The sequence below is a fragment of the Lissotriton helveticus genome, chromosome 7 (genome assembly GCF_964261635.1).
Source record: "Lissotriton helveticus chromosome 7, aLisHel1.1, whole genome shotgun sequence".
In the NCBI taxonomy this organism is placed as follows: Eukaryota; Metazoa; Chordata; class Amphibia; order Caudata; family Salamandridae; genus Lissotriton; species Lissotriton helveticus.
In genome coordinates, this window is record NC_136068.1 from 279,882,591 (window position 1) to 279,908,464 (window position 25,874).

A 25,874-nucleotide genomic window follows, 5' to 3' on the forward strand; every position below is an offset into this window, starting at 1 on the left:
AATACTCTTTCTGTCATTTCTCTCTCCATACTTCACCTCCCCTCTACCTTTAGTCATCTCTCCTAACCTCTAACTCTATTTCTCCATGTACCTTCATGATCCCTCTCTATTTCAGATCGCTCTATCTCATCTTTATCTCCCTCACATCTGTCTTAATATACCTCTCTTGACTTCATCTCTCTCTGCCTCATTCTATTACTCTCTGTGGATATATCTATATCTGTTACTCTCTACCTGAAGCCTGTATATCATTTCTCTCTGTATCTCAGTACAGTTGTTCCATTTGACCTCCCTGTATCTCGACTCCACCTTCTAAACCATCTTCTCTATCCTTGCCTCATCTCTCTCTCGTCAAATCTCTACTACCTTACCTCTCTATATTCTCTTTCAGCCCTTTCTCTACTACACCACTCCCCCATACCTCTCTAGCTCTATCTAGTTACCTGACAGCTCCCGCACTGTCTTACCTCTCTATCAGGTACATGCATCAATGTAGGCTTTTACGATTCCTTAATTGTGATTATAAAGGAATCGCAATTAAGGAATTGCAAAAGCCTATACATGTAGGAATCACTGTAAAATTAGCGATTCCCAGACATTCCTTAATTGTGACTCGCAAATTGCGAGTCGCAATTAAGGAATGCCTTCCCATTCATTCCTAAGGACCTCCCGGCCCATGGGAATGAATGGGAGATTGCATGCACAATTTGAAAGTACCAATAGGTACTCGCAAATTGCGCATGCAATTTCAAGGGTGCAAGGCTGTCAAAAGGACACCGTGTTGCACCCCTGAAATTGCTCGGTGCACACATGTTGCACACACACATGCCCCAAGGGCCTGTGTGTATAACCTACAACTTTGTAAAATGCACTTTAGTGAATTTTTCAAAGTTTTTGAAAATTACCATCAAGTTCATCTTGATGGTAATTTGCGCCCCACTAGTAGCGAAATTGCTATTCTAAAGTGGATCTTGCATTGCATTTAAGGAATCGCAAATGCAAAAGAAAGTTGAGAAATCACAATTAATTCTGAATTCTCAAATTGCGAGTGCCTTGAACCCTGATGCATCGCAAATGGCCTTTTTGCTGGCGCAAATGACGATTTTTGAGACTTGCACCATTTGCCCTCGCAAACATGGTTGATGCATGTGCCTGTAAATCCCCTGCTTTCTCACTGACTAACTAACCTCTCAATTTATCTCACCATTCGGTCACTACTTCACTCACCTCTCCACCTCCTTGTTCTCTTTTTTTCCTCAGTTTCCATTCCTTTCCCTCAATGAATATCGAACTTCTTTTTGGATACCTCTATTTCTTTATGGCTCCCTTTTTTCTCTATCATCTATATCTTTGTCACTCTAAACCTATCTTAATCTCTCTGTCATTCACCCCTACACCACAATTATCTCTCTCAACCTCGTTCTTTATAGATCTCTCTCCCTCATCATCTTTTCCTCTTTTTCAATCTCACAACTCACCACCTCTGTATAAACCTCACCTCTCTTTCTCTATTTCAAGTATGTGTCTCAGCTTCCACTTTTCCTTCCACAGCCCATTTCGGCTACCTCACCTTTCTTTATTTACTTAACTTCTCTCCCTACCACACATATCATTTCACATATTTTCTCTCTGTAACCCTTCTTCCTCTACTTCATGTCACTTGCTATACTGTTCCACACACGTATCTCGCCATCTCGTGTGTCCTCTTTTATCCTGCCCAGTCCTAATACTCAGCAGAGTGTCAGGTAACTGTCTACACAAAGAAATGAGCACATATAAAGAGAAGACGGAAATGGCAGGGGAAGAAATCAAGAGAAAGTTATTCAATTGTTTTACTAATGGAAGAAAGAAAAACCTCAAATCAGTGCGTTGAATTTCACTTTTGTAGCAAGAACATCAGTAGTGAAGGAGGATGTAGTTGTAGCTACAAATACTCAGTATCTAAAGCTACAATGTTCATATGCATACTTTAATATTATGCACTAGTCCACTAGACATCTAACCATTTCCCCTTAGTGTGTTTTTCATACGATGGGACTATCAAGCTGGCTAGACACTGAATTCCACATAAAAATATGCTGCAAGTTGCAAGTAAAAATATCTACATCAAAATTAAAAAAGGAACTGTCTTTAGCAATGTTTGTTCAAGCTTTCTTTTGGCCCTAATGAGTAGGTAGACGGCAGATAAAGTCAACTTTTGGTAGTTATTGTGTTCAATATGCACAAGGGCATGAATGACCGGAAAGGAGGTCACAAATTCTACGTTTCTTGATGCAGGGAGCCCCAAAATATATTTTGGACAGATTTCCACAGGTCCTGGAGATGTCGCTGATCGTCATGCCACATGGGGCCTGATTAGGTCGGTAAGCACCCAAATGCCCGTCTGAGGCTTACCAGCCTACCTCCTTGGTTTGAAGTCCAACTGCCGTATTTCAGTCGGAGTCCAAACCAGCCGGTCAATCCCACTGGCTTCCAATGGGCTCAAGGAGTCCATCAGCCAGTCGGAAATGCCACATAATCCGTTAGGGACGGTGTTTCTGCCGTTTGGATTATGATGTCGGTTTCTGACAGGCTTTCCATGATGGACTTTCTGACATGGAAAGCCTGGCAGAAAGCGACTTTTGGCCACCTCCACCTTCGGCTCCGGAACTATGTGGCAGGCACAGTGAGGTATGGTTATCATTCATTTTCTGTATTAATATTTGTTCTTGATTCCTTAGGAATGGCAGACAGCCATACTGCCTTTAGGCCCGAACAAAAAGATGCCAGAACAAGTCCAATCGAAGGATATAAACTTTTACTTGATGCCTTCTATACAAGGCGGTATATTACCTGGTCAAACATCTATTCACACAATGGAGGACCACTTTCTAATTTGAAGCTTTAACATAAATTATGTCATAATTAGTGCTGTTATGAGAGGAAGGTTTTACCTACTAACAGAAAAACTCCTACAAGCTCAGGCAAAAAACTACATGCTTCTTTTTTATGGAGGCAAAATGATAAAATAAAATCAACAAATAAATTACAGAAGTTTGGTATTGGTGAAGACAGCTCATATTGTATGTCCCATATTTTCAGATTGGACTTATGCATTGTAGGGTAGTTAGCAGCACAGTGCATCTTTGTTTAGCCAGTGCTCTGAAGTATGGGAAAACTATTGCTCTCAAGCTATCCTACACATTTATCTGTCCCCAAGCTGATGATAGCATTTACAATGCAGTCATCGCATCGTAGTTCATTTACAACGCGGTTGTTACAACGACTGCATTGTTAGAATACAATGCCATTACAACGCAAGTCATTACATCGCATTGCAGTAGATGGCGCACTAATATAAGGAATAGTATAACTTACTATTCCAACACCTTCCCTATTGTTGCGTAGGCTGGAGTTGGAATAGTAAATTATACTATTCCTAATGTTAGAGTGCCATCTACTGCAAGTCGATTTAATGACTTGCATTGTAATGGCATTGCGTTCTAAAAACGCGGTCATTGTAACAACCTTGTTGTAAAAGAATGAGATGTCATAGTATGCGTAGTAGCATGCTATATTCCCCCATAAACGCATGCCTCAAAAAGTCAATGGCCTTCTTCCGAGACCTGTTGCTCAACGTCATGCAGAGGCAACACCACAGGGCATGCTGTTAAAATTCCAGCTTGAGGACTTTCAGTTGCTGTAAGATATTATTTGCAACATGTAAATGGAACGCAATCTAACAAAGAGGTTAAGAGAGCCAAAAGGGCATACCTCACTAAGGGCATCCTGACCAAGCATGGAAGATTTTCAGTATCGGGAGCTGACCAACCTTGACACCCTTTAAAGCCATTAACACTGTAAGAACCTCTTTTCTCACTTCAACTTTAATCCTCAGTATCCACACTCTGTCTACAAAACATGGAGGTGATTCCCAGGTTGGCTAAGAAATTGAAGCACATAAACTGCCTGTAGACCCCTGCTCATCCATGTCCATGAACTACTTCTTGGTCATGCTACAGTGGATCCTACCCTCACAGTTAAAGTCTCCTTTCACCTTGAAGTTATCAGACACCTCTTGAAACAAATCATCAAAATGCCTCGCCTTAAGAAATTACTGTCTGACCAAAAGGTTCTGACCACTGCCTGATTTCAACTTTCCCTTCCCCTTCAAGTTAATTGAAACTCAGCCTCTTGATTTTTGCTTGAAGAGACATAAAGTCAACCCAACTTGGTTACATGTCTGAATATGATATGTAGAACTATTGTCTGAAATACATATTGGGTTCTAAATATATTTTGCAAACATATGGCCCATTTGGTATAGATTGTCTGCTATTAATTCAAGTGGGTGGATGTTTTTGTAAACAATATTTTAGGACACAATATTAATTAAAGACAATCTTCTAGTAAAGGGTTTTGTTGGCAATTGCAAGCGACAAGTGTTATGGCACACTACTACAACCTGTTAAACATAATGGTAGAAAGCATCAGATGCTCCTAAACTTTGGTCTGCATGATAATGGAAATAATTCCCTTTTCTAAGAGTACTTGAAGAAGTCAGTGAAAGCTTCTGCTGAGAGATTAAGCCAGGTATGTGATAGGTATTGTCATGGGGATCCAAACTGGAAATTAGAGACATTGTGTTATGATTGATACTGAGATCACAAACAAAAATAGGGGGAGAAGGAGGTTAAGGCTAGATTTACCCTCCTGAGTATATGTAGTGTAACAAAAATCCGTGCGTGGCGGATCAACGAACGTAGCCAGGAGAATGGGGGTTCCCTTAATGAGTGAAACACACCCCTGTCTTGGGAAAAGAAAATTATTTTCTTGAGTCCCCTCACTCACCAAGGGTTGCCCCTAGGTGACATGCTTCATCATTGGGGCCATCCCAAACATCTACTGTTTGGGTTGTGCAGCAACTTGCGTAGTTACGTAGGAGCACTTTTTTGAGAAGGCAGAAGCAATGTTATTGAAGAACGAAGAGGTTATTCTGGGGTCTTGTAAATCAGGTTATTTCCATGGGTGGTGTTGAGGTCAAGGAAATATTTTCAGGTAATGTGACTGAAGGGGGTCAAAGATTTCGATGGACCACATACATTTAGTTTTCGTATGTTGAAAAGGACATTGAAGTCTCTAGCAGTAAGGTCGTTTAGAGAGCAGATGCTCAAATTTGAAAGCAGGTTTAAGAAATGTTTTTAAAATGTAGTGTGTGGTCTCTTGTAAATTCAGAACTCTCAGACTCAGGGGAGTGGCTGGCATCTGAAGTTACATCAATTAAACATTGGAAGAGTCTAAGGATATTAGTAGTAAGTGACAAGTTTGTCATCATGGCAAACCAAGTGCAGCTCCTGGGTGGCAGCATCGCTGGCGGGCTCTGCAGAAATTGATCTGGGAGGCTATTGTTAGTGAATAGTAAGGCGACTGATTGAGGGGAACTTAAGGCTTTGAAAGTCATAACTCATTGTGGGGGGCTGGAAGTCTGCGAGGAAGAACACCTGCTTAACATTTCAGGTACTATTGACTGCTTTGTATCGTGGGTACCTTGCCCCTTATGTCCTTCTATGTATTTGAATTATTTCGTTTTTAATTTAAGCCTGTCAGTGAGTTGAATGTTTAGTTACACTTCTTTTTTGTGCATGTTCTCAAATCTCATTTATCTTGATTTTGTTTCCCTGTAACATCGAGGTGCAGGGGAGCTTCCCCTCACTGCATGAGTGGTTGGACCAGTGCTTAATTTGAGCCCGTGGTTTCTGATGTTCAGGACTGGCACCGTGCTTGTGACAGTGTGCCACAAAGTGGCACTGTCTGGCTAATTTAGAGATAATCACAACCATAGTTAGTTATTAATTCAATGCACATCAAAAATGACTGCTACCTGCTGCCCAAGCCTTTGTTATAGAATTGTGGGCCAGGACTAGTCGAAATAGACGTGTAAGAGTCTAATGGTTAGTGGTTGTGTTGTACTATCGTTGGCAGCATAGCAGGGGCAATGTGTGGTTCAAGCTGCATTTACACCCTGACGAGAAGCCTGCCACTTACTTTTTTTTTTTACAAATTAAGCACTGGGTTGGGCTTCTGCTTTTGTATTTTTTTGCCCTCCCTCATTTCATACTAACAAGCTCCTTGCAGTGTTGTACGGATTCCTGGCAGGGCTCACCCCGCCGTGTACCAAGATGGCATGATTGATGTATTTTTAAAGTGCTGCTCCACTGGCAGCGGGTTGACGGAGTGCTAAATGTAAAGCTAAAGGTAAAGCTGTCCATGCCATCTACAACCTGGCTGTGCCCACTGCCAGCACCTTTGGCTCTACGTTAGCTTATCGCCTTATCCAAGAACAGCTTGCAGACCTGCACCCCTTAGTATGGTAAATTCATCTACCCCTGATAATTTCCTGACATTGGGGCTGTCAGTTTGACATTTTCATTTAACCAAGCTGATACCCTCAACACTATTCACAAGGCTTCCGAAGCACTGTTATGTAACCTGTCGAGTTATACTCATACATGTTGCTACCCTATCACCTCATTATTTACACCACAAATTCAATAAATAAATGTTATTTAAAAAAAAAAAAGGCTTCCAAAGCACTCATTACAGGGCTGCACAAGGCTTACAAAGCATTGTCTTAGTTACTTTTGAATGTCTGACCCCTCCGTCAGCACAAATCTTTCTACTATAATGTTGTGGATAAATATACTTTGTTGTTTACTGGTTCCTGTCTCGTCCACCTAAATATCATTAAAAAAATACCAATATTATTAGCCGTGGTGTCAATGTTTTACCAATTATATATTATTATATACTTACCATGTTCCCAGTCCTATTTGATCCCACTTCTTCAGTGGTAACATAATAATTATGTGCCTGATTCACAAATTTAATTATGTAGCACATAAAGTAGTTTTACAGCAGTACTACTTACTTACTACTAAAATGCATAACAAACCTATGAGTGTAAATTTCCACCTCCACCTCCCTTATCTTTTCTATGGGAGACGCGCGCTGTGGTAAGGGAAACAGCCGTATTTTAGATCCGGAGCGCCTGGTAAAGGGCTCCTTAGTTGCACTCCTGTTTTTTAACCTCACTTTCTAGGGAACGTCCTTTTTTTATCTTTAACAGCACTGCTGCTCATAGGAATAGCCTCACCACCAGTTCAGGAGTGCCTGGCAAAGGGCTCCTCCATTTGCTTTTCGATCGAGTACATTGTTTAAAAACATTTATAACGTCTAATTGTGCCTGACTGCATGCATACTGTTTGACTGCTGAACACTTACCGCTGATAGTGTGCTTTTCCTCGGTCCACCACCGATTTTTCGGATTGAGCGGATTGAATCCTACCGCATTACACGAAGGGCCTGCCCTTCCGGCATACCCAGGCTAATCAGCTGACCAGCATCTGACTTCTTACTTAACCAGGATGCCACAAGCTGCGCGCAGCGGACGCTCGCAGTGGGCGTGCTGAAGTCGCACCAAAGGCAAGCCCATCTGCACACGTCCGCGACCGAACGGGACCAGGGGCCACAACCCTTACCCTTTTTCATCACAAAATTAGGAGCTATAGCGCCTTGGCCCTTCACAATCTTAATGTAAAGCCAACCATTACCTGTCAACACTCGTGGAATGTAGCTGACAGGCACACGCTTGTCCTCACTGCGGGTTCCACTATCAAACAAACATGTTTTCATCTGGCCCCTTCCTTAAAAACATCCAGTGAAGCACTCATCTTCTAAACTGTAGGTCACTTCCCAAGCACTCTACCGAAATTGCCCTGCTTTTAGAAGAATTTAAACCTGATGTTCTCTTTTGAACAGAGACCTGGCTTAATACAGACTCTGAACCAGATATCATCCTAGCCCTACAGCAGGAATACCATATCCACCATGAGGACCGAAAGATAGGTAAAGGCGGACACCTAGCGATCATTCTTAAGGAGTGTCTTAACTGCCGCTGTTCCTCTAACCCAGTTCCAGACTGCGAAAGTCTTAACCTTCGCAATCGATGTTTCCCCTACTAACACCTTTTCTGAGATTCTCATTTACCAGCCACCCGATGCCCTAGGGCAGTTTCTTAACGCTCTCCCAACTATCACAGCTAACCTACCCTCCATCCCAGCTAATTTTTCAGTACTAGGTGATCTTAATATTCACCTGGATAATGCCTCTGACCATAGTGCTAGGGAACTAACCGTGAACCTGGCGGCCTTACAACTCAAACAGTTAATTTTAGAAGCTACTCATGCTAAAGGCCATGTAATCATCCCGGTCTTCAGCAACTGCTTACAACTCTCAGCTGGAACTCCCCGCCCCCTCCCTTGGACAGACCACTTTCTCATCCCCCTTTCCTGGGCTATCCTTAATCTGCTCTCTCCCTCCATCCCAAACACCCGTAAAGAATGTAATTGGTCCAAACTCCCTCTGGAACTCTGGCTCCCAGGCCTTGAAGCCTCCAGACCTCCTACCAACCCTGACCCCATCAAAGCAAATGATGAATACAATAGGTGGATATACAGCTCCCTAGACGCAGTGCTCCCTCTGCAATGTTCGCATGCCAAACGCAGCAGCCCATCCTCTCCCTGGTACACCCACAAACGTCGGGAAATGAAACGCAGCTGTAAGAAGTTGGAGGAGAAATGGCGAACCGAGTACTCCCCACTCAGTAAAACCATGTATAGGGAAGCAATAAAAACATACAAGTTTGAAATCAAAGTATCCCAAGCAACATTCTATAAAGAAAAAATTAAAGCCGCTGCCTGTGCCCCTAAGGAGATCTAATGTATCTCTAAAACTTTGCTTAAACTTCCCCAGAAACCTCCTAATACAAAAGACATCAAAACATGTTGTAACAAGTTGGCAGAATTTTTCCTACACAAAATTCAAAATATCTATACCTCCTTCCCCGTCTCCCAGTGTGTCCTGGCCCTGGTGTCCCCCACAAGGTCTGGACCAGGACCAGCAGCTAACCTGGACTCCTTCCCCCCTCTTGACCCTAGTACGCTAACCTCCCTCATGTACAAGGTAAAATACGGTTCCCCTCGGACCCAGCACCTCCGCGAGCCTTGCTGCCGGCTATAGATAACATTCTTCCCATCGTCTTGGATCTGCTTAATACTGCCATCTTATCAGGCACTGTTTCCCCTTCATGGAAGCATGATATGGTCAGGGCAATCTTAAAGAAGCCCACTCTTGACAAAATAATCCCAGAAACTATAGGCCAATCTCCCTGTTACCCTGGCTGAGTAAGATCTTGGAGAAGCACATTAACACGACACTGGTTGAATTTCAGGAGACCAACCATCTACTCGATCTTTCCCAAACAGGGCTCCGTCCGAAGCTCGGCACAGAGACTGCCCTCCTCGCAGTAACGGAAGAGGCCAGACAAATTCTTGACTAGGGAGGTAACGCGGTGATTATTCTTTTAGATCTAAGTGCACGTTTGACACTGTAAACCACAATATATTGCTTCACCAACTCACTAACTTAGGTGTCTCAGGAAAAGCCATCACTTGGCTTAAGTCCTTCTTAGTAGATCACTCCTTACAGGTCTTTGAGGCCGACTCTGTTTCCTCCAGCCTCCCGCTCAGATGTGGCGTTCCCCAGGCCTCCTCCTTGAGCCCCACTCTATTCAATGTATATTTGAGCCCCCTAGCTGAGATCGTCTGTCCCTTTGGCATAAAAATTATCACCTATGCCGATGACACTCAGCTAGTGGTAGCTCTCAACCAGCCAAACGCCGCATCATCTAATCTAAGCGGCTGCCTCGAGGAGGTGGCTAATTGGATGACCTGTTTCTGCTTAAAACTGAACAGAGAAAAAACTGAGCTGATGCTCCTGAGACATACTCCTGCGTTCAATACCATGTTACTATGGCCTGCCTGTCTCGGACCCCCCCCAAAAAGCAAAATAAAAAGTCTGGGCATCTGGCTGGACCAATCACTCAATTTCAACCATCAAGTAGTAATGATATCCGCCTTCTGCTATGGCTTGCTCAGACTGTTACGCAAAATCCTTCCCCTGCTCCCATTTCAGGCTAGACAAATTATGGTCCAGGGCCTCATCATGTCCCGCTTAGACTACGGGAATGCTTTATACCTGGGGGCTCCTCAATCCACTGTTCACAAGCTTCAGATCATTCAGAAATGTGCCACCCGAAACCCTTCTTCAAATTCCCCACTGACTATCTACCAAACCTGCACTGAAAAACCTCCACTGTCTCCCAGTCAAGGAACGAATAAAGTTCAAGGCCCTGTGCATCGCTCACAGAACCCTTTGGAAAACTGGCCCGGACATCTGCCATTCACTGATCTCCCCCTATCAGCCTCCCCGACAGCTCCGATCAGCTACAGCCCATCTCACCCTCGTCCGGAAAGTCATGAGAGCTAGATGTGGCGGCCGCTCCTTTTCCTATAGTTCAGCCAAGTTGTGGAACTCCCTTCTCCTCCCGCTGCGAGCGGAGTCCAACCTGCTGTCTGTCCACAAACTTTTAAAAACCTTCCTTTTCAATGAATTCTCCTCACTCTGCCTTTTCCTTGCACACATTTTGTCTACAGCGCTGGGACGCCTCAGGGTAGCTATCGCACTCTACAAATACTATTTTCATTTCATTTCATTTGGAGATCCTCATACATATACACATATTTAGTAGTAAATGTGGGAGGGATGGGAGGTAGCAGGAACAAGAGGAATATTTATTACTAAATGGGAACATTGTAAGGAGGAGTAAGGAGGGGTTTAAAGAGGGAATTGCACCTACCTATTAAAGAATAAGCTCATCCCTCTTCAAAACTGCACTTCTAAAGTAAAAGCAGCCATAAGGGACCTAAAATAGTTGTAAACACACCCCATCTCAGAGCTGCAGTAAGTCCAGTACCACACATGGCCAACCACTGGTACTACAGATGTCATCTGATAGAAAATACTGGAGGTATGGATGTAAAATAAAACCCCTTAGGTAACAATCGTACATTAAATTAAATGTTTCAAATAGTTAAAATGATACATTAAGTCAATTAAATGTTACCTTTTAACCCTTTTTTATAACCTCTGTTAATTTTTTTTAAATATTGCAACATTCATTTTGATTACAATATAATGAAAATCATTTGAATTACTTGTAAACATACCTTTTATTAATTACTAGTACATGATAAAATAATTTCTGTCAGGTTAGGTGGGATTTTATAATAATTTAAACTTCTGATAACTAATGTTAATTTAAATTTTGTTTATTCAAAATAATAACCTTCAAAATCCCAAATAATTTACTAATGAGGTAACTTTTTTAGTTTGTTCTACATTTCAAATAAATAAATAACATTAATTTATATTAACAGAAACATATTTTTTTCAATTCTTTTGCAAGTAATATATTTTTGTTTACTTTTCCCTTATACTTTATCTTAAGGAGATCTCCACCACCAAAGCATGATAAGCGCATAGACCACAGGATACTTCAGCATTTCTTGCTAACGGGCTTGAGCTCCGCAATCGGGTAGCCATTTGATGGTCAAAGTCACACCGCCGCTCAACCTATTAAGCTTAATAGAAATAGGTTCTTGTTTTTAGTGGCCCACCCATGATGTGGTTATCAGCGTGGTGTCCTCCCAAACAAGTTTACCTCTAATTACCAACACTCATTATATGGATGTCATCTTTGACTCTACTCTCTTCTCTGCAATCCCTTTTTTTACTCCTAAGAGCTCTTTGCGAGTGGGTCATATGCTTCCTGCTGTTTGCAGTGAATCAGTAATTCAGTCAATAATAATATCCAGAATACTACTGCAATTCCTGCACACATACAATCATACCTACTTGATCCAATGTTCACATTTGATTTAACCCCTTGCACGCTGATGACGGAACCACTCCGTCATCAGCTGCGGTGGCGCTGTGCTGATGACGGAGCGGTTCCATCATGGCCTTGACGCCGCGACTGCGCGGATTCCGCGCCTGCGCGGATTCCGCGCCTGCGCTGGGCGTTCTATTGAGCGGGCGGGGCCATGACGGAACCCCTCCGTCATCAGCACAGCTCAACCGCGGCTGGTGACGGAGCGGTTCCGTCACCAGCATTCGGCCGCCGCGCGACCGCCCCGCCCCCTTAGCACTGCGGCGGAATAGCCGCCGCAGTGAAGGAGTTAAAAATGGTTCCGCTGATGATTGTAGGTTTTCCACTTCTTTTTGTCTATCTCAAAGCATCTGACTACCCTTTGTTGGCTGCTAGAGACTAAATGGGCTATTTTCAAATCAGTTTAGCCACCATTTCTATTTAAAGCTAGAACCTCTGTATCTCGGTTGTCTACCCCAAATCCTTTGCTCAACCAATTAAACTTGCTACAGCTGTCTATAGTTTACCTAGATCACTGAAGGGGCATCTCTTTTGAGTCAATGGCTGCTAAGCACTGGAATTCTCCACCAGTGCTTTATTATCAAGGAGTTGGCCTTCAGCAAACAATTGAAAGCCTTGATATTCCTGAAGGCCTAATCCTTATGCTTATTCACAATCCTGCTGCTGCCAGAACACATTGTTAGGGTACCAGAGTGCTATGCAAATAGTTTTGATTTTTTTCATGTCAATATTGGCACAATGAAAAGGTATTCGAATAGAAACCAAGGAGATTTAGGAACAGATGTCTTGTGAGAGAAGATGCTGGATAAAGTATGTTTCATGCTGAAACAAGAGTGAGATTTTTGGAAGCAGGTTGTCCTCTGTCAGAAAGGAGAGCTGGAATGTAAAATACAAGGGTGAAGAGAGACTAGAAACGTTTAATGTCCATTGTTAGAGGCTAGGTCTGTCCAGGATGAGAGAAAAATGTCTTCTAATGAGGCTGTGGTCATCTACCACATCACGTGGGCAGACTTCGTAATATGGGAGGTGGGTTGTGGGGGAACAGGAGGCGACCTGAAGGGGTCAATGACAGAAAAAATTACTCCTTTTTCAGCAGTTTTCATTATTTTGTTCCCTACTTCTAGTCTATTTTTATACCATCACTACCAGCCCGTCCCGACGTTGTCCGGGTATGAATTGCTGCCGGCCAGTAGTATATTGTTTTGTAGGATTCCGTTTTGATAGCATATCTTATCTGTGACAGGCCGGTGAAACGCTCCGATTCACAGTGCACTGCTGATGCACTTAAGAGTGCGCGTTCAGTAGTGTGTGAACTCGAATTTCCCTAATTTTTTTTCCTTGCAATATTATATAGCGCGAACTCGACAACATGGCATTAGCACAATTTACATTACAGAAGAAGACATTCATTTGTGGTAGGTACGGGGAGACAACGCGATTTCCTGGAATCACAGGATGTTGAGCTGATGCCGAGATTCGAACATAGCTACCCAGCTCTAAAGTTCGCAATTCTAGAACTTGTGGAGGGAGGTGTGACTAAAAGTGTATGTCGGTGCTGGCCATCAATAAGAGAGACCTGTGCATTTTTCAAATCGGTGGTGGAAAAATATGAGTATGTTGCTGGAGCTGTGGGCCGCCGTGCCACCAATGTACTTACCGGGGGAGGGTAAACACCCATTATTCGCAACTTTACTCCATCACTTGCGCCTTGACGCCTCCGGGCAAAGTTGCGCTTCTATAAATTTTAATTCAATCAATCAATCACTTTCTTTCCGCATACCATCACTCCGCATACTTTCATTACGAAAGTACCATGACTCCGCAATGCCATTATAACGCATGGCATTACATTTTATATGCTTTTACCATGCATACATTTACAACAAAATTCATTGTAAATGCATGAATGGTAAAAGCAAGTTTTTTTTAATGTTTGGATAAGGTAAGTATGGGTATAGGGGTATATGTTTTGGGGTACTGAGCTATATGTTTTGGGGTGTTTGGGTATTTTAAGGGTTCAGATATAGGTTTGGGTTATGGGGTACAGGGGTAGTTTTAGGGTTCAGGGCTAGGTTTGGGTTTTGGGGTATAGAGGAATTTTTAGGGTTTAGGGGTAGGTTTGGGTTTTGGGGTACAAGGGTATTTTAAGGGTTCAGGGCTAGGTTTGGGTTTTGGGGTACAGGGGTATTTTAGGGTTCAGGCTAAGTTTGTGTTTTGGGGTACAGGGGTATTTTTTAGGGTTCAGGGCTAGGTTTGGATTTTTGGGGTACAGTGGTATTTTTAGGGTTATGGGGTAGGTTTGGGTTTTGGGGTACAGGGGTATTTATAGGGTTCAGGGCTAGGTTTGGGTTTTGGGGTAATTGGGTATTTTTAGGGTTTAGGGATAGGTTTGGGTTTTGGGGTACAGGGTATATTTATAGGGTTAAGATGGGCTAGTGTTTAAGGGTGTTGGGGTATTATAAGGAGTACGGTGGGTTATGATTATGGGGTGCAGGGGTATTTAAAGGGAGCAGGGTGAACACCCGGAGCTGGAATGTACAGAACCTGGGAAGAAAAAACAACGAAATATTGGGCACAACGCTCTCTTTTTTTTCCGTAATACCACCCCCCGCACACGCCCACGCCCCCAGCACATGCCCTCAGCACACGAAATGAGACATGGCATGAGGGGCGGAACGTACCACACGCCCCCAGCGTTTGTCACGCCCCCAGCACACGCCCACAGCACAACGCAGACACGCCCAAAAGGGACTACTTTGCTGGCACGGTTCTTTTACCTTTTAAATGTACATGGTGGCCGTCTGCATAGCCTATGTCCTTCTGCTGCAACTGCCCTTTCCAACGCTGTATTGGGTGTTGTGATTGGTGCTGTGGTTCCTGAGATTACCCGCCTCAAAGGTTTGGGCTCTCTCTTTATTATATTAGTATGGACTTCCATGTTAATCCATCACTTCTCTTCTTTTATGCACCCTTTCTCCTTCATTTCCATTCACCAGTGACATGTTCGTCAAAATGAATTTAATGGGCTAACCAATGTTTCTTCCAAAATGAACAGCTGTTCCATTCCTCCTATTTTTGCTCTGGCACTGGAAGTTCTGCTGTATTTGTTTCCAACGGTCTTTGGGGCCTCTGTTCCTGAGGGATTCAAGAGCTGTAAATTGGTGGTCACCAAGGACTCTTTTTTGATGGCCTTAGGTTATGCTGATTGGACTTTGCAGGTGTGGGTGCCGCACAAAGCTACACTTTACACCCAGAGACTACTGCTAGGCACAGCCAAAAGCCCCTCTCTGTGGCCCCTGCCCTGGTGGCCATACGCTATCGCCAAAGCCAAATGGTTATCAATGCAGATCATACCCACAGTGTCTGCTGCCTCCATTCCACATTCAGCATTCACCACCTCCTGCACATGGCCTCAAACTGTGACTAATGAGCACTTTGGCACAAACCATAGAACGTGATAATAAAACCAAAGTAATTCACTTACATCATGTTGCTAAGAACGATCACAAAATAATGTGTCTCGAAAGAGTGCTTAAAAAACGTGCCTAAAATACTTCAGTTGAAGGGCGCTCTTAGAAAAAGAGAGCGAAAGAAATCACTGGAATTGGTCATGTAGCAGTACCAAAATATTGTGACATAACTATGATATCTTGAATATTGTTTACCAAAACATCACCTCATTCAGGGGCGGCCTTAGGCATGTGCAAGCTGTGCACCTGCACAGGGCCACCAAACCCCAGGGGCCACCACGCCAATATATATACTTAATATAATAATCCTCTGAGGATGGATATATATTTGCGTGGCGGCCCCTGGCAGGGATTTGGCGGCCTCCGGCTCTGTTCCCCTTCCAAACACCCTGACCCCCCCCCTCTTCACTGACCTCCACGCCTGTGTTCCTTTGGGGGCCTCCTACCTACGCTCCGGGGGCCCCCTACCAACGCTCCCTGCCCAGGGCCACCATGAGCCTAGAGCCGCCCCTGCCTCATTGGAGTTAATAATTAGAAATGCACATAACATGGGACGATATTTTGGTGAACAATATTTAAGACATGATATTATGTGGGATAATATGTCTGTACATAATACTCTGACATACATCACTTTCCAATCAAGGGGGACTTGGTGGCCATTCCTATGTCCAATGTGCTTCTTTTACCTCACTCATGATTCCGTGGATGAAATCAGTAAAGACATCCTACATTCCATCACTGGTGACATCAGATATCATTTCCATTGGCATCATCATAACATTTATGTCTCTATATAGTTTATTCATTAAAATATTTACTCAAAGATTTACTCCATTGATATTGCTACATCAGTCAGAATTGTAGACATGCACCATGAGCAAAACGTGAATGTAGTTCTTGTCTTTATTTACTTTTCTTTTATAAAAAGCATCTTTGTACGGAGTGAAGGCAGCCAACACATTTTGTCCATGACAATGGACTTCTTCAGGGTCTGTATGATCACAAAAAACAATCTGCTAAGTGGAAGCGTCACAAAATAGATTCAAGAGAAAGCTCACAATAATAGCGTACTTCATCAGTATTTCCAATTCGTGAAAAAACAAATATTATCTGTCCCTGACGTCCAAGTCGAAGAGTATATATATATATATATATATATATATATATATATATATATATATATCCATACAACCAGCGCAACTCCTTCTGGATCCCCGCGACCCGTGAAAGGTGGCGTGCACGTCGGCGGAGTGAAGCCGACCAATTTAAATCCTTAGAAACCAAAGCAGACTTGGGAAGCACGCTCTCAGGACAATGAAAAGGTAGACACCGGAATTCAAGAAGTGCTGTTTATTCCACAACGCGTTTCACCGTAAAACGGCTTGATCACGTGGAAAATTGTTTGAGAGGCAGTGTTTTAAAGAAGTAAACCATGAACATAAACATAGGACTGGTATACATTTTTCCACATCAGTTAAAGAACCCAACTACACATTAATCCGCATGTTGAATTCACACGCGTTCAAATACGTGATGTACTGTGATACAATCCTGTAAACTGCAATGAATCAAAATATAAAATATATCGTGGACCACAATCTAAACTCATAATATGAAAAGCTAAGGCAATTAGAAAAATTGAAAAAAACGGAGATCACCAAGTGGTGGGAAGCGACATCGTTACAACACTATGTGGAACAAAACATGGTACCTAGGGGGTTGCGCATATTCACCACACCGACTTATGAAAAACCCAATCCATTGATGTTAGAGGAGTGGTCTACCAACTCAGCTAATAGTTCTCGCAGGATGTTAGAAATCCTCATCAAGTATGCATGGATAGACCGTGAGGAACTCATCAAAGAAATTAGAGACCTCATGGAAGATCTCAGTAAACTAATGGAAACTGAAAGTCTTACTATCAAACTAAAACCCATACAAGAAAGACTATCCAAACATGAGGAAGAAATCAAAGCGAGAAAGGAGAGAAAACTTAACCGTGACTATGCTGATTATGACAGTGGCAGAATACTTACATTCAGCCACAAATATGACCACTTATACAGAGATGACATCACTGGTACAACTGTGGTGGAGGAAATGGAGGAAGCGACAACACCAAGGGCAGAGGATAACATTACCAGTGAAAGCGAATCAGATGTCTCACTGAACACAACGATCCCCACAAAAGGAAAAAAGCAGGTGACTTTTTTAGACGAGTACCGGACTCTGAGAAGGGGTCGTGTAACAACGAGGGAGACACCGGTACCGAAGCCCCGAGGTCGAGGAAAAGGAACACGCGGAAGAGGACGCGGAAGGGGAAGAGGAGCAACAGGAGAGTACGAATCAGACAACAATGGCAAAAAAGACAAAGGATATGGCACAGTGGGAACCAACAGGGGACGTGCCACCAGGAGAAAGTACTAATGGATAACAAAATGGAGCAAGAGAGGGGCCCTTTTCATCGCCACTTCACTTCACGGGAACCCTCCCTTCTCTTCTCCAGCGTCGTCACTTTATGGGCACTTGACTGTTTGAGAGACAGAAAATCACAAGGACGGTAAAATATTTCCACGTTGTATTCGAGCACTTGCGAATACTTGATCTAGCCCGTGCGGGGCATGATGAATGTACTGTTTGTTGATTGACTTACAGAACGGGATGTTCTGTCATAACACGGGACCATGAAGGAACAGGCAGACTTGTACGCAATGGGCGGTACAGGGGGCGGGGTCCGCTGGGGCTCCATAGTCACATGATCGGCATCTGCGTAATAGCGTTTATTTAAATGCATACAGCAATTGTGTTTGGGGGTTTATCATTACCTGCAATACAGATGTGAACCTTTATTGATTTTCTTTTAGCATTTAAGATTCACGCTGGTCATATTATGAGTTTAGATTGTGGTCCACGATATATTTTATATTTTGATTCATTGCAGTTTACAGGATTGTATCACAGTACATCACGTATTTGAACGCGTGTGAATTCAACATGCGGATTAATGTGTAGTTGGGTTCTTTAACTGATGTGGAAAAATGTATACCAGTCCTATGTTTATGTTCATGGTTTACTTCTTTAAAACACTGCCTCTCAAAAATTTTCCACGTGATCAAGCCGTTTTACGGTGAAACGCGTTGTGGAATAAACAGCACTTCTTGAATTCCGGTGTCTACCTTTTCATTGTCCTGAGAGCGTGCTTCCCAAGTCTGCTTTGGTTTCTAAGGATATATATATATATATATATATATATATATATATATATATATATATATATATATATATATATATATATATATATATATGTACATATATATCCAGCTCACGGTTTCTGCCAGACTGTCCGAAGGAAAGAAACCACGCACTCCGGGGGTCGTTTTCAGTAGTTTATTTTGCAGTTTGTAACAGACGCGTTTCGGCGCTCCGCCTTCCTCAATGTCACAAACATTGATGGTGAGCGCCATGTTTTTGTTAGCGTGCACACGTGATTTTTTGGGCGAAACAAACAAGGGACAATCATTAATTCCTCCATATTGGAGATGTTAACAGTAAACGACATTTTGCGAGTCACATTGCACTACAAGGGCTATCCTGCATGATTACGCCCCCTGAAATACCAGCAAGTTGTTGACATTTGTGATTGAATGCCGCTAGAATTACGCGCTAGTTCGCTATCATGTTTGATTGCATCACGCCGTGAATCGGCAGAAAACCTTTTTGTACTGGCAGATATTAAAGTACCATACGTAAATCACAATGTAAACAATTAAAAAATCAATGTGCTGGACCGCAAACAATGCCGATAAAAAACCATATCGCCGTGGATCGGCAATACCTGCAGGGTCTCGAGCTTGATGTACATATATATATATATATATATATCACCACAGGATTCTGTATTCACATGTATATTACTCTATATGTCACCTTGTTTATGAATATTTCCCATCTTCTAAACTTTCTCCTGTTGCCACCTATCTTCAATCAGTCAGTCTTTTTGCAGTCATCTCAAGGAGTTCACATTTTCTGTTTACTTCACAGGTCTGGAACTGACGATTATCAACCTGCACATTCCAGCAAACAGGAAGTCTCACCACACTGATAAATACATCAGCAACGAGCTGATCCTGAGGAGAGGACAGCCCTTCAAAGTTAGCCTCACCTTCAACAGGGCTCTTCAAAGAGAGCGCATTGCATTCACTTTGGAGACAGGTACAATGCTCCTAGTACTTTCGTGTTACACATATGGCAGGGCTCTCTAATCTCCCAGGTCCTCGTGTGAGCTGTTCATTCTTTCTTACTTTCTTTGCATTTTGGGATTTGAACTCATCATTATTCCTTTATGAAATCTAGAATCCATGTCCCAGAATGCAAACCAAAAAAGTTGTCCCGGAAGAGTAACTCACACATGGACCTGGGAAACTGAGAGTTCTGTAAACTTGGGTGTTAGTTAAGGTAACTAGCAGTATATGATGATACCTTTGCTTGCCCTTTGGAACCGCAGGCACTGCCCTTGATACCTCTAATTTCAGGTTTCATGACGTCAGGAGCATGATTAAAAGTTAAACAGGGCTCTATCATACATTTGTATTCTGTAGTGCCTATTCCTTGTCCTTTCTCTAGTTCTATGAAGGTATCTAGAGGCAAACAGTGGGGAAAGTCATCAACTTTGTGCTGTCATGAGGGGGTGGAGGAGGGTTAAGGGTAGTGTGATGCCAATTCAGTTCTCTCTGACATTTTCGTGCGTCAGTGTCAATGGTCACAAAGGAGCATTTTCCCATTTGCAGGTACTAATGGACAAGTAGTGTCTGCAATACATTTAGGGCCTGATGTACTAAGCAGTTATGAGGTTGTAAAGCCTGATAATAGCAAAAAGACAGGTCTTGCAACCGCAGTACTGCAAGCAGGATGTATCAAAGGCATACTGCGAGTGGGAAAATGCTCCCTACCTCGCATTGTATATGCAACACATTGCTGTTTGGCTGAAAGGAGTGTCCCCCCCCTTTCTGCATCTCAATACCGGTTTCAATGGTTTAGTACCATATTTGCCATTGACTGTACACCAGCAACTGAAAGGAGGTGGTATCCAATCATAAAATAGAAGCTATTCCTCAGGGATAGCTTCTAATTTTCTGTATGTGGGCTGTCAACATTGGGTGAAGGAGATAATGGCCCATGCTCCTATCAAAGTCTCCCCAAGGAATGCATTTTTTTTTATTGCAACCCTCTTAAGAGATTTGTGCAGATTGAAGAAAGAGCAGGGTTTCAGCAAATATAGGGATAGCTATCAGCGTCCCATGGTAGGACTCCATCCAGGATTTCTCATTCCAATCAGTGGGATTCACAAAGAGAATCCTGCCTCGTTAGTATAGATCTAGCAAGATCCTAAAATTCTACCTAATGGCCATTTTGCACAGGGTGTACTGTCTTCAGCGCAAAATACGGGTCGTGTTGCAAAGCAGTTGGGGGCAGATTTACAAGGCCCTTGAACCACTTTTGCGTCCCTTTTCCCATGTTAAATGTGACACAAAAGTAGCGCAAGGAGCTTGTAAATCTGCCCCTTGATGTACAGAAAGATTGATTGCTTTAAAACCCATCCTTTGTGTACATTGAGTTCAAAGTTTCTACACAAGTAGCCCATAATGCAAACTCACCAGAAATCCCACCAATACCTTTCATTCACAGATGTGCTTAAAGCAAAACTGTTGCAATATAGATGTGATATGCTCAAAATATATCACAGACAGTGATACTTTCGTGATTTAATCTTATGAACATGTGCATAGCATTGTTTCATCTTTACCTGCCTCTTGCTGTGTTTTCACAGGGCCACAACCGGATGAAGTCACCAATACAAGAGCTGTGTTCCCTCTTTGAAGAACTGTGAAGCCAAATTCCTGGGGAGCAGTTAAAAGTGCAGGCAACGGATCTTCGAGATTCTTAGAAATCTCTATCTCAAGTCCGAGGAACGCCATTATTGGGCGCTACAGTCTGAGCGTTCAGATTTCGGAAAATAAAATCTCGTCCCACAAACTCGGGAATCTAGTGCTTCTCTTCAATCCTTGGGCTTCAGGTATGGTAAATCTCTGGGAAAACGCGTCGATTGTTCTTTGTTGATGTAAAATCTTATGTGAGTTTAACGTTTATCTGTTTGTATCTTTTATGCAATTCATGTATTCCGAAGTCCTTATGTAATGTAGCTGTTTCTATTGTAAAGCGCTCTGACACCTTGGGGTAAAGGTCGCAATATATAAAAACATAAATACATTTTAAAAAGGGACAACACTGCTGCTGAATTTAGGAGGGATTGTTTATTTAAGTGAGCAGGTAAAATGGCGTCTCTTCCATAATGAGTGAGCACGCGAGAGAATGAGTGAAAGATTGTATATTTATAAGGTGCAATAAGTGTAACTTGATGCCTCTGAGAAGTCATCCAGATATAGTATCTGTCTCAAATGAGGAGATAGTTCAGTAAATACAGAAAATCTACTTTTCCCTTTTAAAAATATTTGTGTCTGCAAAATTTCAATAAAGTTGTCTATCCCACTGAGGAATGTACCTGTTAATGGCATGTGCAAAGTAGACAGGGACTTCCCCAAGCAGATAACTTATTCAGTCCCTTAAAATAGATCTAGCCTTTACTGCTAACCACTCCCACAACAAGGAGTCTATGGCTCATTTAGGGTTTGTAGAAGGAGGAGAGCCACAATAAGCTGGTAAATCTTATACCCAACCAAACCCATGGTCCCCTCTCCCCATATAAAGACATCTTATACCCATCTAAACCCACGGTTCTTCCTCCCTATGCATAGGGGGAATAACCACAGGTCAACAATGACAAGACAGAAGTACTGATTTTCTGCAAGAGCACCTCACCATGGCACTGCAACTGGTGGCTGGCTGACTTTGGAACCAAACGTCCACCCTACACCCAAACCAGGAACCTCAGATTCAACAAAAGCAAACTGGACATGACCATACATATCAAAGCTGTCACTAAATCCTTCTTTCGCACTCAGAAGATTACGAAGAAGATCTTTAAATGGCTCCCAAGCAACACCAGAAATACTGTCACTCACTCCCTAGACACCACTGTAGTGTAGTTCCTATATCCCTGATAGGCTCTGCGCATTGGAATAACATACAGTATAGTTTTGACATAGGACTGAGGTCAGTATGTCTCTATTGAGTATGTTTAAACTTAATTGTGTGTGTGCCAGCTAACTCAGAGGTCACTAGAAACTTTCTCGAATGAACAAGAAGGGATTAGTTTCTGACAACCGCATAAACATGACAATTTTGTTTCCCTTAGAGTCGGAACAATATCTTCAGAGTCGTGGAAACAATAGATAACTATTTCACTTAGTCAATCGTGCATGCTTCGTTTCTACAGAGGTGCAGAGAAATATAGAGACAGGCGTTTCAATAAAAAGGAGTTTATTGAACAGTCTTCTTTCTCATGCAAGAGATATGAACTGCTACAATCGTAAGACAGAATGCGAAGTATAATACGTACAGAGTAAACAGTAATATAAAATAATACTGTAATAGTATGGTCTGTTGCTATGACATATATAAAAATACATACATAAATAACACAGGCTAAAATACTCAACTGGTGCTTCTAAAATAATCCTACCCCAGCGTACCTAACCTATGTCTAGTACGAGGGAAGAAGTAGGTGCTGTTTTAGCTATAGTTTAGTTTTGCCAAGAATTGCCAAAGGTTTCTCTAGGTTCTAATCAGCTCCATACTTTAGAGTGAGAGAGGTTGGTATCTCTTTCCCGGCACTCGATTTCCAAACACCCCGCAAGGGGATTCAGAAACACTGGAGCTGGATTCTCTGCAGGAGGATGACAGTGTCTAGTCAGTGCGTCAGCTTGGGAGATGACTTCCTTTGGGACTTGCTAAGGCGAGCTGCTTCGTGCAAGTAGGTAAGTCGAACTGCACCGAACCACACCATGCTTTGCCATAGCAAGTGAAGGTATATTTATACCTTGAAGGTGTTAAGAATGCCAGTATTGACTTAGAAGTCGGGCATATGAACATCATGAATGAACCCCTAAGGAATAGATGTTCATACATAATAAATGAGTTCTTGGAGCAATCAATATCCAGGCAAGGGGATGTCCCTAAAGCCTAAGAGTCTGATTTTCCAAGAACTCGTTGTGACGTAGATGAACAGATGGAACTAGCCATGCCTGTATTTGGGTAGCATGGACTATGCCTAAATAAGGACTGGATTTCTATGCCTATATATAGGGCAATGTGAAATACACCTATATAAGGGCATGAATCAGGAAATTCATACAGAATCTAAATCGATACACAACAACACTTTTTACTGGTTATACCAAGAAACTCACCAGAAAACTTCAAACAGCCAGAACTCACAAGCCAGGCACGGCCTCAGCTTTCTACAGAGAATTCACATCACACAACATCTCAGGGCGCTCCACTGCCTCCCAATACATAAATGCACTCATTTCAGACATCTCTCACACACATTCAAGGCACTATGGGGCTTATTTGCAAGCCTGTTGTGCCATCACTGCATCACTTTTTTGGACACACTAGTGGCGCAATGGGCTTGCACATATTTACAAGGCCTGGTCAAGTCACCCTTCATGACTCTTTATGGCCCTGTAAATATGGGCCCCTTTCACACATTACTCTGTGTGAAAGATGCATTCCATGGGTGTTTTTGAGGCTGTTCCAATGCAACATTCATGGCACTTGACTGATTCCCAGAATTACAACATTTTGTAAAACTGGGAATGCGCCAGAATCCTACTCCTCATGCAACGAGGAAAAATACTTTTATTTCTCCTCATTTCCTGCATTCTGCAGCACTCACAGAAAGATGAAAATTCCATTAATTATTGATTTTGTGCAGGAAGGTGTCCCTTTCTGCACACAAACAATAATTTTTACAGCACAGGCACCCTTGCAAAATGACGCACGGGGGCCTGCGCTGGTTCATTGTAACCAATTGTGTGCCAGTGCAGGGTAAAGCACAGGGATGCATTGTATTATTGTTCCCAAACACCTTTTTTCAAATGCATAGCATATTTTATGCCAATCAAGGATTCAATACTAATAGCAACTTTTTTGACACTTTTTTTGTCATACCAAATTTTCAGTTTTTCTTGAGTTGGTCCTGCATTCTTCTTTACTAACTTCAACAGTTGCTGTACATCAGACTCACTCCTAATCCATTTCAACATCCACACAAGGTGAAAACTGGTATTGGCTTTCCTACTTCTTAGAAGTTCAAGCTTTGAGACCTTGGTAGTAGAATGAGGTGTGGTGCCATAAAAACACAACATGCTACAGACAGCCTTTATAACAGCATTTGCCCAATACTCTGTTCATTCTTTCTACAAGGACATTGGTTTGTGGGTGGTATAGGGAGCTCTTCAAATGCTGACATCATATGACCAGACTCTAACTCTTTATTTACAAACTGGGTACCATTGTCAGAAAAAAATGCTCAGGAAAACCCTTGATCAGGAAAATTTCCCTCAGAAACTCTGTGATAGTACTAGCATTAGAATCCCAAAGACCATTCTGAAACATGATCTATCAAAATAACTATAAATCTGGAACCGCTTGGTAAGGAATCATATGGCCCCATGATATCTATACCCAATTTGACCCAAGGGCCAGGTGAACATTCTATAGGCATATGGAGTGGAATGGATGCCTTCAAACTTTTGTCAGCAGACATACAAACCACACATCTTTTCGCAACTTCCTCTATATCAGAGTGCATTCTGGGGCACCAAAATGACTCTTATATATGCCTCCTAGTTAGGAAGATCCAATATGTTCCTCATGAGCAATATTTATAATGCACTCCTTATGGTATGTGGGGGAATCAACTTGTCTGACCTCAACACCATACCATCCTCAAAAGAAATGTCATTGCTTACTTTACAATTTGGCTGTACTAATGGTGAGAGTACCTTCTATGTTGGCCAACCCTTTTGGACCAAATCTATGATTCGTTGCAAAACTTGGTCTTTTGACATAGCTTCTATCCTCTCTTCTTCTGAACGAACCTTTAGCTCTGGGAAGCTACAAGACAATCTTCAATAGCCTCATCCAACAAATCTGACAATTTTACATTTCCATCTCCATCATCATCAGACATACAGGGAAAACTTGGAAGAAAATATGTGCCTGCTGTTCCTACCACCAGGAATATGAGCAATATCAAACTGAAATTGCATCAATTTAATTGACAATCTTAAAATGTGACGAGAACAGCACTTCCTTCCATTTCCACTAAGAGTGTTAACTAACGGTTTATGATCAGTTTGCAATTTAAAATGCTTTCTCCACACATACGTGCACAACTTCTATATGGTCCAACAACACGCCAACAACCCCTTTTCAATAACAGAATATTGCAATTCCACTTCACGAAGAACGATGGATACAAAAGCTATAGTATATTCATTATTTTCATCCTACTGCGCAAGCAGTGCACTCACTTTGACTTGACTAGCATCAACAGTGATACAACTACGCAAATATTGGGATTACATTGTTTGAGAGCCTCACTTTGG

The 25,874-nt window shown here is 42.4% G+C and overlaps 1 protein-coding gene across 1 annotated transcript in view; it reads left to right on the plus strand.

Annotated features, from left to right (window-relative positions):
- LOC144766734 (protein-glutamine gamma-glutamyltransferase E-like) overlaps positions 1–21,369 on the plus strand; it is a 33,184-nt gene extending 11,815 nt beyond the window's left edge. Inside the window, exons 2-3 of the mRNA XM_078650486.1 lie at positions 19,342–19,512; positions 21,128–21,369. Coding sequence (XP_078506612.1) covers positions 19,342–19,512; positions 21,128–21,177 — 221 coding nt within the window. The 3' untranslated portion in view covers positions 21,178–21,369. The remainder of the gene's footprint in view (positions 1–19,341; positions 19,513–21,127) is intronic.
- Positions 21,370–25,874: the final 4,505 nt, after the last annotated feature.